This window comes from Ylistrum balloti, unplaced genomic scaffold, assembly GCF_031769215.1.
Source record: "Ylistrum balloti isolate Yb309-2 unplaced genomic scaffold, AGI_CSIRO_Ybal_v1 Utg370038, whole genome shotgun sequence".
NCBI lineage: Eukaryota > Metazoa > Mollusca > Bivalvia > Pectinida > Pectinidae > Ylistrum > Ylistrum balloti.
Window position 1 is genome coordinate 2,896,004 of NW_026782097.1, and position 11,483 is coordinate 2,907,486.

At 36.9% G+C, this 11,483-nt stretch overlaps 1 protein-coding gene across 1 annotated transcript; it reads left to right on the forward strand.

Annotated features, from left to right (window-relative positions):
• Positions 1-669: 669 nt before the first annotated feature.
• LOC132548980 (N-acetylgalactosamine kinase-like) lies at positions 670-10,843 on the forward strand. Its single transcript, XM_060212882.1, has 9 exons — positions 670-719; positions 2,466-2,554; positions 3,939-4,065; positions 4,402-4,645; positions 5,497-5,601; positions 5,884-6,036; positions 6,403-6,613; positions 7,066-7,267; positions 10,550-10,843. The coding sequence occupies exons 1-9, from the start codon at positions 670-672 to the stop codon at positions 10,752-10,754; spliced, it is 1,386 nt and encodes a 461-aa protein (XP_060068865.1). The 3' UTR covers positions 10,755-10,843.
• Positions 10,844-11,483: the final 640 nt, after the last annotated feature.

Here is an 11,483-nt window from a genome sequence, read left to right on the forward strand (position 1 = left end):
TATTTATTCACCAATTATGACTGCCCTTCTTTTGACCACCGTATGCGGGCTATATAAGAGACATGGTGATTCTACGTAAAGATTTTCTTCCCTTCACGGTAACACATCATATCTCATGTCTCCCACTTGCAGTATTTATAGTATTATTATGCCGCAGTTGATTCTAAATTCAGTGTTGGTTTCTTTGTTTAACATTGTTCTGTTTTGTGTTTTCAGACAGATGATGAACTTAAAACTTACACCTTTAGTTAATCCTAACGATTTAACCCAAGGAAGAAATCACGAATGCTACACAAAGTTTTAGATCAACACATTTCAGCAAATCTTCATTGAGCGTTTACGTTAATTCAATGTGTTTTCTGCTAGTGTTTCTTTTCTAAATTTCTAACAGTCAATGGGTCGCTCTAGCTTGTTGGTTACTGTTTTCCACCTTCATGAATCGTTCTGCCGGCACCTTAGTGTTCTAGTCGGCGTATATACTGCGATGCTGATCCCTTTCTTATTTGTTACTGAAGGTAATCTGCGTCACATCTGTGTTTAAACTGCCCAGTGCAGATCTGTTTGCCTCAAGCAAGTAACTTACTCAGCCAGCCCGGATTTGTTTCATCGCATTACTGTTACAAAATTCTCCTTGGCAAGTAGGATCAAAATCCCACATGATCAAGAAAGATGACCGACACAGCACCGGTATTGAAAATTCCAGACACACAGCTTAAAAGGTACATATAAAATATTGTGTGTTATATCACAAATCATAGCACGTTCGTTTCAAAAGTAGGTTGCTGATAAGAGGATTTGACATATTGTTGATCCGAGAACTGTGTTTGTAGATCTGACGTCACCGATAACACGTTGGGGGTCATACCAACAGGTATAACTAAACAAGAGGGGAAACGGGGTGGGAGATTATGTCCTTGTGATAAATATTCTCAATGTCAAACAGCACAACAGTTTGTTGTTGGTTTATTGATTCTCTGAAAAGTGATTGTAACTTAAACTACTGTGGATTCATTTTATTTCGTGGGGGTCCAATTTTCGTTGTTTTCGTGGATGAGCAAATCCACGAATTTAAAAACACAACGAAATATGAACTACTTACTAAAGTAATTTTGAAATTTGACCAAGTAATCTTTGCCGACACCGGAAACGTCCACCGGTAATGACAGAAGCCCCGTAATTAGTCGGGAGTCGGGTAGTCTGAGGCTCGACATGGATACGCTAAATTGGTGTCAACGATATATAATTATATATTATTAAACATAACAAAGGGTAAGTACCCATTGTGATGCTAAGTATGATGGGATCGCAGTCGTTAGCGACACTGTGGACACTAGGCTTGATCGGACCATCCTGTCGATTGAAGATTGGATCCGTATTTCTATCCGACTACAGGTTCACAATAATTATTAATAATGCAGATCTTGTTTACACACCTGTTTACACACATGGTCCCATCGATACGCGTGGTGTTTTCATATGACTGCGGTACACCGACTGATCAGCACACAATGTTTATCCACTGAAAACAATTGTTTCTGATAATTACCGATTGATTACACGCCAGGATATATACTGATTTGTGGTTTGATATTAATGCGAGACTGTTGTAAACAGCGTTATAAAAACACAGGACGCCATCTTGAAAAAAAACGTTCTTTTATTCTTGTCATTAGTGTTAATTCCTGTGAACATAGCCTTAATACAAACAGAAAAAAATTCGACTGGAAGCAAAAAGAGAAAATTCTAACGTTTTTATTTTTTTCCCACAGAATCAAAAATCCACGAATTTATGAGTCCACGAAACTGTCTAATTTGTAGAAACAACGAAAATTGAACCCAACGAAAATAAATGAATCCACAGTATAACACAATAAGCCAGTGATACAGGTATTATAGGACTCGTCAGCATTTGTTATACGATCGGTTAATCTAATCACATACTCATTCCATCAGTAAAATCCGACTATCTGATATCTGGGACCGCGATAGCGCAGTAAGTCATTTACCGGATTTTATGTGAAGTTTCGAAATGTGTCGTTCAATCTCTTCAGTTTCCTGGTCTGTAAATGTTTCTCAGATCTTCGTGCTGTCGTTTTCTGTTCTTTTGGGAAGATGATTTACCTCAATTTAAACTTTGCCCCAATTTGAGAGCAGTCGGTGGGCCTCAAGAAGACTTTTTAGTGATGGAGCCACCACATATATCTGCTACCAGGAGACCCGGTCTTAAAATTGCAATGACCGTTCACGGGACGGCAAACAAATAATGAATTAATAAATAAAGCATAGTCCATTGAAAGCATTTCAATAAATGCAATGGATTCTATAAGATATTCTTTCTTTCGGACATTTAAGATTCTACTTGTCATCAGTACAGTATATCTTGCTCGGCGACTTTTTATAAAACATCTAATCATAAACTTACTTTTCAATTTCAAACGTTTGATTCGACATATGAATTTCAACAGATATGACAGCCTCACCAAGACGTTCATTGACAGATTTGGTCATCCTCCCAAATTTTTTGGCCGAGCTCCAGGCCGCGTCAATATCATAGGTATGATTCCTTGTGTAACGAATGTGTTTTGTAGGCGTCCAAACATTTGACAGGTCAGTATCACAAAGTTTTACATTGTAACACACAGCAATACCACAAACATGTCGATTTGGAGAAATAAATGTATGGCTTAATAAGGATTTAATTGCCAACGAAAATGGTGACTAAAGGTAATTCAAGGGCTCTCAGCCTCCAGATTTAAGCAGAACCCCAAAAAATTCTTAATCTTGCTGTGTTTGATAAAAAGGTCATTAATTTATATATACAATGATCGACACAAGGTGCGACGCTAAGGCTTATAACTAAGAATTAGCGAGTTATTATTGAATCCTTCTAGTGGAAATACTGGTAAGGGTAAGCCAAAGTGTAAAGCTATAGACTTCTAAAAGTTAATCTTTTATCACGATATCTGAATTAAACCGGAAAAGGTGATTTTGATAGAGTTTCGAGAGATGCAGGTGAATGGAGAACAAAGTTTTGTCGTCGTTAATGATTTCTTTGGAAAGAATATTTTTGCACTGTATGAAGTTGCTTTACTGTTTCCATATTGCCAATCTTGACCCCATTTTTGAATATGACATTAATGAATTCGATTGAAAAAGATGTACACATTGTCGAAGAAGCATAGTACATGCCACCTGAAGCTTTTGGTTGCGTACGTCCCATAGTCCATGAAAGGTTTTGCGCGAAGATCTTTTTTATGTTAATGAATTTTATTCATTGTTTTATCGATATTGAGTTTGCTTGTAGACCTTGTGAGTATCTTGGTATTTTCTCGTTTTTTTTTTTTTTTAAAAAAACCATTTCAAACATCAGCTGAAATATCTTAATTGACTATCTACTAGAGAAAGAAGAGAAAAATCTTAGTACAAATTCCAAAGCAAGATTTTGGACAAAAATGGACACTGACGATGTTTAAATTTTAACCAATTGCTCAAACCCCAAATATCCTAACACCTAGTCGTCAGTCTTTCAAAATTGCCGATCGCATTTTTAGTAATGACCAGCAAGTATTTAGTCCATTCAAAATATCGATATCGATATTCTACTATACTATCAAGTGAATATTTACTCAGTCCAGAATGTACTCATGTGCTTGACGCTAAAGACCTGAAATTTGGAAATTTATCAAACGTTCATGTATGTGCATCTCCCCTTCTGAATTCGTAACAATTATTTTCACTTTTCTCAGTCGTCCGTCGACAAGTCCTAGAATAAGGAAGCACCTGTATGATGCAAAAAAAGTAATTATTTAGTTCCATTCTATCTAACTCTTAAGCATCGGAAGGTATCATTCACTTGTGTGTTCAATGTACAAACTCGTTAAAGACGCTCCTCCTATGCCTTAGATACGAATGACATGATTGTGTGTTAAACATGGCAGGTGAACATGTGGACTACAGTGATTATGGAGTGTTACCGATGGCGATCGAACAAGATGTCGTCATTGTAGTCTCACACGATCAGACGTTCAACAAAATCGTCGTTACCAACACAGACCCAGCTTTCAGGTAACTTCAATATCGAAAATTATGATTTTTTAAAAATTTTTCACCTCTCCGTTTTATTTATTTGTTTCAACCAGTTTGAATTTTCACTTCAGATAAATTTTACAGAATTGCATTTTTTCTCTTCAATTAGCAACAATTTCTTGAAACGCAGTCTCACAAGTCAAAGATAATGAAGCCATTTTTGGATCCGGAAAGCATTGCATATAACAGCATACACATCACTGTATGTGTGCACAAGTGAAGGTACTCAGATATTGTTTTGTCATGACAACCGATAACACAATCTATTGTGCAAAACAAAAAATCACACGAGATCCACAAACATTCATTTTTCAGTGACTTCGAGTGTGATAAAAGTGAAATAAAAATAAACAAAAAACATCCGGAATGGTACAACTATTTTCTATGTGGTGTAATGGGTATCTGCCGTCATCAGGGGTTTCCAAGTGAACTGCTACACGGCATGTGCTGTATGGTATCTGGCTCGGTGCCAACGAGTGCAGGCTTGTCGAGCTCTAGTGCTCTGGTATGCTGTTCTGCTCTCGTCACTATGTATGCAAACCAGCTGTCCATTCCAAAGGTAAATTCTTGTGCATCACTCATTTCGAATTCGCGAATGAACTCTCTGCTAAATGGAGCCTGAAACATATCTAGGACATCAATGAAATGTTTATGGCAAATTTCTGTTTTTTGTTTTTGTTTGTTTGTAATTTATTTATTTATTTTTATTTTTGGGGATGATATACCGAAATGAACAAAGAACCAGTATTACTTCCGGAACGATTTTGACAGTTTTTTTTTCTTCATCAGTATTATTAAAATTTCTTGTCACCAATTCAATCGTTTAAGTGAATTCCAGGCAATAAAATAATCATCTTATATCAGAAAACATTATTTCGATTTCTGCCTTAGGATTATCATACTATTTCTTTGTGCGACATGAGGCTGGACGTATTTGATGCTCATTAGTTGGTTCCGTTGTTGTATACCTTGTTCTTATTTGAGAACGTGACATTACTTGGATTGACCAAGGTTTACATGCCAGGTGTCTTCGATGAAACAGAAGTCACTTATTCTTCCGGAACACCTGGTCTGGTTCTTCTTGTACTTTTTCATGAGATTACTTGTAAATCTTTATTTTGTTCATTTTTTTCCCTAGTGTAATTAAAGTTTGAATTATGATTGTGTTGTCATATTGGTATATTCTTGATGTTTTCTATACCGTCTTGCATGGCGCGTCATATCAGTAAGTCAATCATATTGGGTTCGGTAGAATTAGTTTTACTGAACAGCAGATCGGTATGACACTTGAAAATTCTTAAACAACGCAATCAGGTATCATTTATCAATAGTTTGTTTCTGTGTATTGTCTACTCTGTAATGTTTTATTAAAATAAAACATTTTTAATTGCCACTATTGAAATCATTAAGGGGACTCTGGTCGACTTGAGTGCTGATTGTGAAAACTTCTTGGCGACGTCAACAGAAGGAGGGAATATGGACCAAGCCATAGCCTTTATGGCTGAGGAGGGATTGGTATGTATCTATATCATATCAATGTATATTTGGATATATCGTATACATGTATAGAATGTCCCTTCATGTGTCTGTAAATGCAGTTTCAGTCCCTCCACCCAATCCCGTCCGTCACCTGGTTAATTAGACTTGTTAAGGGAGTACGATATTCAACGTTCACTTTTGGTTCTTTCTACATCAACATGCCAATTTTGCGACACTTTTGTATCAGTTGTAGATAACTCCATATTTTGTCTTGGCATATGTTGAGATCCTGTGCTTTCTTCAAATTTGTCAATGTAGGCCCAGTTGATTGAGTTCTCGCCATTGCGCATTACACCAGTAGAGCTTCCACCGGAAGTTGTCTTCGTAATCACACATAGTTGTACTGAAATTCACAAGGGAACAACGGCCTGTTTCAACATCCGCGTGGTGGAATGTCGCCTTGCTGCACAGGTGGGCACGTTGGGATATTTTTAATGCGTAAAATTTGGTATAAATTTTGTATCTACCGTAACATTAGCTCCATCGTAAACATTATTTTGGGTTGTTTTAAATGCACACCAATGGAACAGTAGGATGGCAAGCTATTTTTTTTTGCTAAATATATGATTCCGGATGATTGAATTTCATTAAAAGACTTTAAAACAGCTCTTCATTTGCGTCTCTAAGAATTTGAACCAGTACCTCTATAACGTTGCGTGCTTTCAAACTTCCATATATCAATGAAATATTAAAAAGCAGTTACAAAATTGGTCTTTTATCAATATTCACTTAATACTAAAGGACTTAAATAAGTTTATTTCCTATTCTGAATGACAGGTTATTGCCAAGAAAAAAGGTTTAGATTGGCGTCACGTGACAACTCTGCGAGATGTACAAGAGAAACTTGACCTTGCCCTCAAGGATATATTACTCGTTGCCAAGGAAATGCTTCATACAGAGGCTTACACAAAGCTTGAAATTTGCGAGGTATTAGGAGTGACAGAGGATGAGCTATCCACAACTTCCTTGATAGCCTTTACTGAAAATGGTACATATTTTCAGCAGAGTTTTCAACGAAACCATTAAAACTGATACAGGTTTGATAAAGCAAAGGACAAAGTGCCATTTCTGAAATGCTGTGTAAAAAGGTTCGAACAACCTTCTAGTTTTAGGCTTTGTTGTTTTGGGTTCCCAATTTGGAGAATGATCTCACAAAGAGTGAAATATGACGATAAAAGAACGACTTTTAGTGAATTGGTACTAAACTGAGTCGAACTTATAGCAACAAACCAGATGCGGAACATGTCTTGTAGAAAGCACAAAGAATGTTTTGTGTAGCTGTCGTTCTATCTTCATCTTTTTTGCACTTGTTACATCGCTTTGATTTTCGAATGCAGTCTGTTTTCTATTCAGCTACGTGTTCGATGAATTTTGCTGCTTAACATAACCTTTATCCTGGCGAAAGTTGGTTACGATTGATGTCATAAACAAATATTTCAGAGACCGTCTTTCAACTACACGACCGGGCAGTACACGTGTACAGTGAGACAGAGAGGGTCTACCAGTTCCAGCGTATCTGTGAAAGTAAAGACCCTAATTGTCTACAACAGATGGGCGATTTAATGTCAGCGAGTCACTGGAGTTGTGACCATTTATTTGACTGCAGCAGTGAAGAGCTCAACACTCTTGTCCAAACATGCATGTACGTATGAACTTTTTGGATAGCACCTTTGTCTCCACATTAGTGTGTATTTCCAATCTCCACACTTTTGTGTATTTCCAGTTTCCATACTAATATGTATTTCTAGTCTTCACACTAATGTGTATTTCCAATCTCAACACTACTGTGTATTTCCAGTCTCCACACTAATGTGTGTTTCCAGTTTCACACTAATGTTATTTCCCACCTCCACACTAATGTGTATTTCCAATCTCCACACTAATGTGTATTTCCAGTCTCCACACTAATGTGTATTTCCAGTTCCCACACTACTGTGTATTTCCAGTCTCCACACTAATGTGTATTTCCAGTCTCCAAACTAATGTGTATTTCAAGTCTCAACACTAATGTGTATTTCCAGTCTCCAAACTAATGTGTATTTCCAATCTCAACACTACTGTGTATTTGAAGTCTCCACACTAATGTGTGTTTCCAGTTTCACACTAATGTTATTTCCCACCTCCACACTAATGTGTTTTTCCAGTCTCCACACTAATATGTATGTATTTCCAGTCTCGAAACTAATGTGTATTTCCAGTCTCAACACTAATGTGTATTTCCAATCTCCACACTAATGTGTGTATTTTCCAATCTCCACACTTTCGTGTATTTCTAGTCTCCATACTAATGTGTATTTCCAGTCCCCACACCAATGTGTATTTCTAGTCTCCACACTAATGTATATTTCCAGTCCCCACACTAATGTGTATTTCCAGTCTCCACACTAATGTGTATTTCTAGTCTTCACACCAATGTGTATTTCCAGTCTCCACACTTTTGTGTATTTCCAGTCCCCACACTAATGTGTATTTCCAGTCTCCACACCAATGTGTATTTCTAGTCTTCACACTAATGTGTATTTCAAGTCTCCACGCTAATGTGTATTTCCAGTCATCACACCAATGTGTATTTTCCAATCTCCACACCAATGTGTATTTCTAGTCTTCACACCAATGTGTATTTCCAGTCTCCACACTAATGTGTATTTCCAGTCTCCACACTAATGTGTATTTCCAGTCTAAACATTAATGTGTATTTCCAGTCTTCATACTAATGTGTATTTCCAGTCTCCACATAAATGTGTATTTCCAGTCTTCACACCAATGTGTATTTCTAGTCTCCACATTAATGTGTATTTCCAGTCTTCATACTAATGTGTATTTCTAGTCTTCACACCAATGTGTATTTCCAGTCTCCACACTTTTGTGTATTTCCAGTCCCCACACTAATGTGTATTTCCAGTCTCCACACCAATGTGTATTTCTAGTCTTCACACTAATGTGTATTTCAAGTCTCCACACTAATGTGTATTTCCAGTCATCACACCAATGTGTATTTTCCAATCTCCACACTAATGTGTATTTCAAGTCTCCACACTAATGTGTATTTCTAGTCTTCACACCAATGTGTATTTCCAGTCTCCACACTAATGTGTATTTCCAGTCTCCATACCAATGTGTATTTCCAGTCTCCATACTAATGTGTATTTCCAGTCTCCACACTAATGTATATTTCCAGTCTAAACATTAATGTGTATTTCCAGTCTTCATACTAATGTGTATTTTCCTGTCTCCACACTAATGTGTATTTCCAATCTCCACACTAATGTGTATTTCCAATCTCCACACTAATGTGTATTTCCAGTCTCCACACTAATGTGTATTTCCAATCTCCACACTAATGTGTATTTCCAGTCTCCACACTAATGTGTATTTCCAGTCTCCACACTAATGTGTATTTCCTGTCTCCACACTAATGTGTATTTCCAGTCTCCACACTAATGTGTATTTCCAGTCTCCACATAAATGTGTATTTCCAGTCTTCATGCTAATGTGTGTATTTTCCAATCTCCACACTTTTGTGTATTTCCAGTCTCCACACTAATGTGTATTTCCAGTCTCCACACTAATGTGTATTTCCAGTCTCCACGCTAATGTGTATTTCCAGTCTTCACAACAATGTGTATTTCCCAATCTCCACACTAATGTGTATTTCCAGTCTCAACACTAATGTGTATTTCCAGTCTCCACACTAATGTGTATTTTCCTGTCTCCACACTAATGTGTATTTCCAGTCTCAACACTAATGTGTATTTCCAGTCTCCACACTAATGTGTATTTCCAGTCCCCACACTAATGTGAATTTCCAGTCTCTATACTAATGTGTATTTCCAGTCTCAACACAAAATGTGTATTTTCCTGTCTCAACACTAATGTGTATTTCCAGTCTCCACACTAATGTGTATTTCCTGTCTCCACACTAATGTGTATTTCCAGTCTTCATACCAATGTGTATTTCCAGTCTCCACATAAATGTGTATTTCTAGTCTTCACACCAATGTATATTTCCAGTCTCCACACTTTTGTGTATTTCCAGTCTCCAAACTAATGTGTATTTCCAGTCTCCACACTAATGTGTATTTCCAGTCTTCACACCAATGTGTATTTCTAGTCTTCACACCAATGTGTATTTCCAGTCTCCACACTAATGTGTATTTTCCAATCTCCACACTAATGTGTATTTCCAGTCTAAACACTAATGTGTATTTCCAGTATTCATACTAATGTGTGTATTTTCCAATCTCCACACTTTTGTGTATTTTCCAATTTCAACACTAATGTGTATTTCCAGTCTCAACACTACTGTGTATTTCCAGTCTCAACACTACTGTGTATTTCCAGTCTCCACACCAATGTGTATTTCCAGTCTCCACACTAATGTGTATTTTCCTGTCTCCACACTAATGTGTATTTCCAGTCTCCACACTAATGTGTATTTTCCTGTCTCCACACTAATGTGTATTTCCTGTCTCCACACTAATGTGTATTTCCAGTCTCCACACTAATGTGTATTTCCTGTCTCCACACTAATGTGTATTTCCTGTCTACACACTAATGTGTATTTCCAATAATATCTTATAGCCCGTGTATGACCTGCCAGCACTAGATAACAGTGCATTATATATCATATTCATTTAAACAAATATGTCAGGACGCAATTCAGTAGAAAATATTGATACAAAAATCACACTGGTCAACTGATAAAAACTGATCTCTACTCAGAGTTGTCGTCCCTTACAACCACAAACACCTCCGATCATGCTCAAGATAATCGTTTATTAAGCTGCATGGCATCAGTTTTGTGTACAATAATTTTAGAAATGTCTGAGAAGTCGATATAGGTCGAAATGAATGTAAGGAATGACAAATGTGATGAGATATTGCTTTGTGAAACTGAATGTATTCACTATATATATTTTGGCAGGCACGCCGGTGCCCTGGGATCACGCTTGACTGGAGCTGGTTGGGGAGGATGCGTTGTTTCAATGGTGCCATCCAGTCAAGTTCAAAAGTTTCTCCAGCAGGTCAAGGACAGATTTTATGCAAATGAGCCATCAAGATCTGGCAGAACGGATTCTTCCATCTTTATTACCAAGCCTAGTGGAGGAGCGGCTATTTATAAAATTTGACCAACAAACATTGACAACTGACCACAAAAAAGTTTTTGAAAAATATTGCTAAAAATGCACCTACTGACACAGAAAATGAATTCACAGTAAAAAAACACCGACAATATATAAGAACGTTTACAAGAAAATAAACAAGTCTTCTTTAAATTTTCTACGTGATATGTGAATGCGTGGTAAATGGAACTTGGTGTCAGTTTTTTTCTCTGTTCGTTCTTTCATATTACGTTTGACAATGATAAGTGATACAGGTTGCTAGTAATTGCTTTCAGAATTTTAATTTCAGACCTTGGTACATTAAGTGTGTGGGATTGAGTAGGTTATAACGAAGGAGAGAACAAAAAAACATCTGCCGTTAATGTCCCAAATATAAGTAACATTGTTTGATGTGTCTGTAGAAATTATCAAAGAAAACGTCTGTTCTTAACGTTTAACCTTGTAACCTTGGCGATGATCACTTTATACGATGAGAAAGAGAAAACGAAGATTTTAGGAGTTTATCACATATATGACATTGTTTCGCTTACACTACATGTCATATCCTCAATAAAAAGACTGTGGCACAAAATAGATTTTTTTATAACGTTATCTATTTCATAATCATAACCCACCTTACCGCAAAGCACAACAGAAATACATTGTCTAACATTTAAAATCTGTATACCCGACATCTTGTTGGAGGTCGCGGCATACAGGCATAGCGTAGTAATGAATCAGAGTTTGTTTACTGGG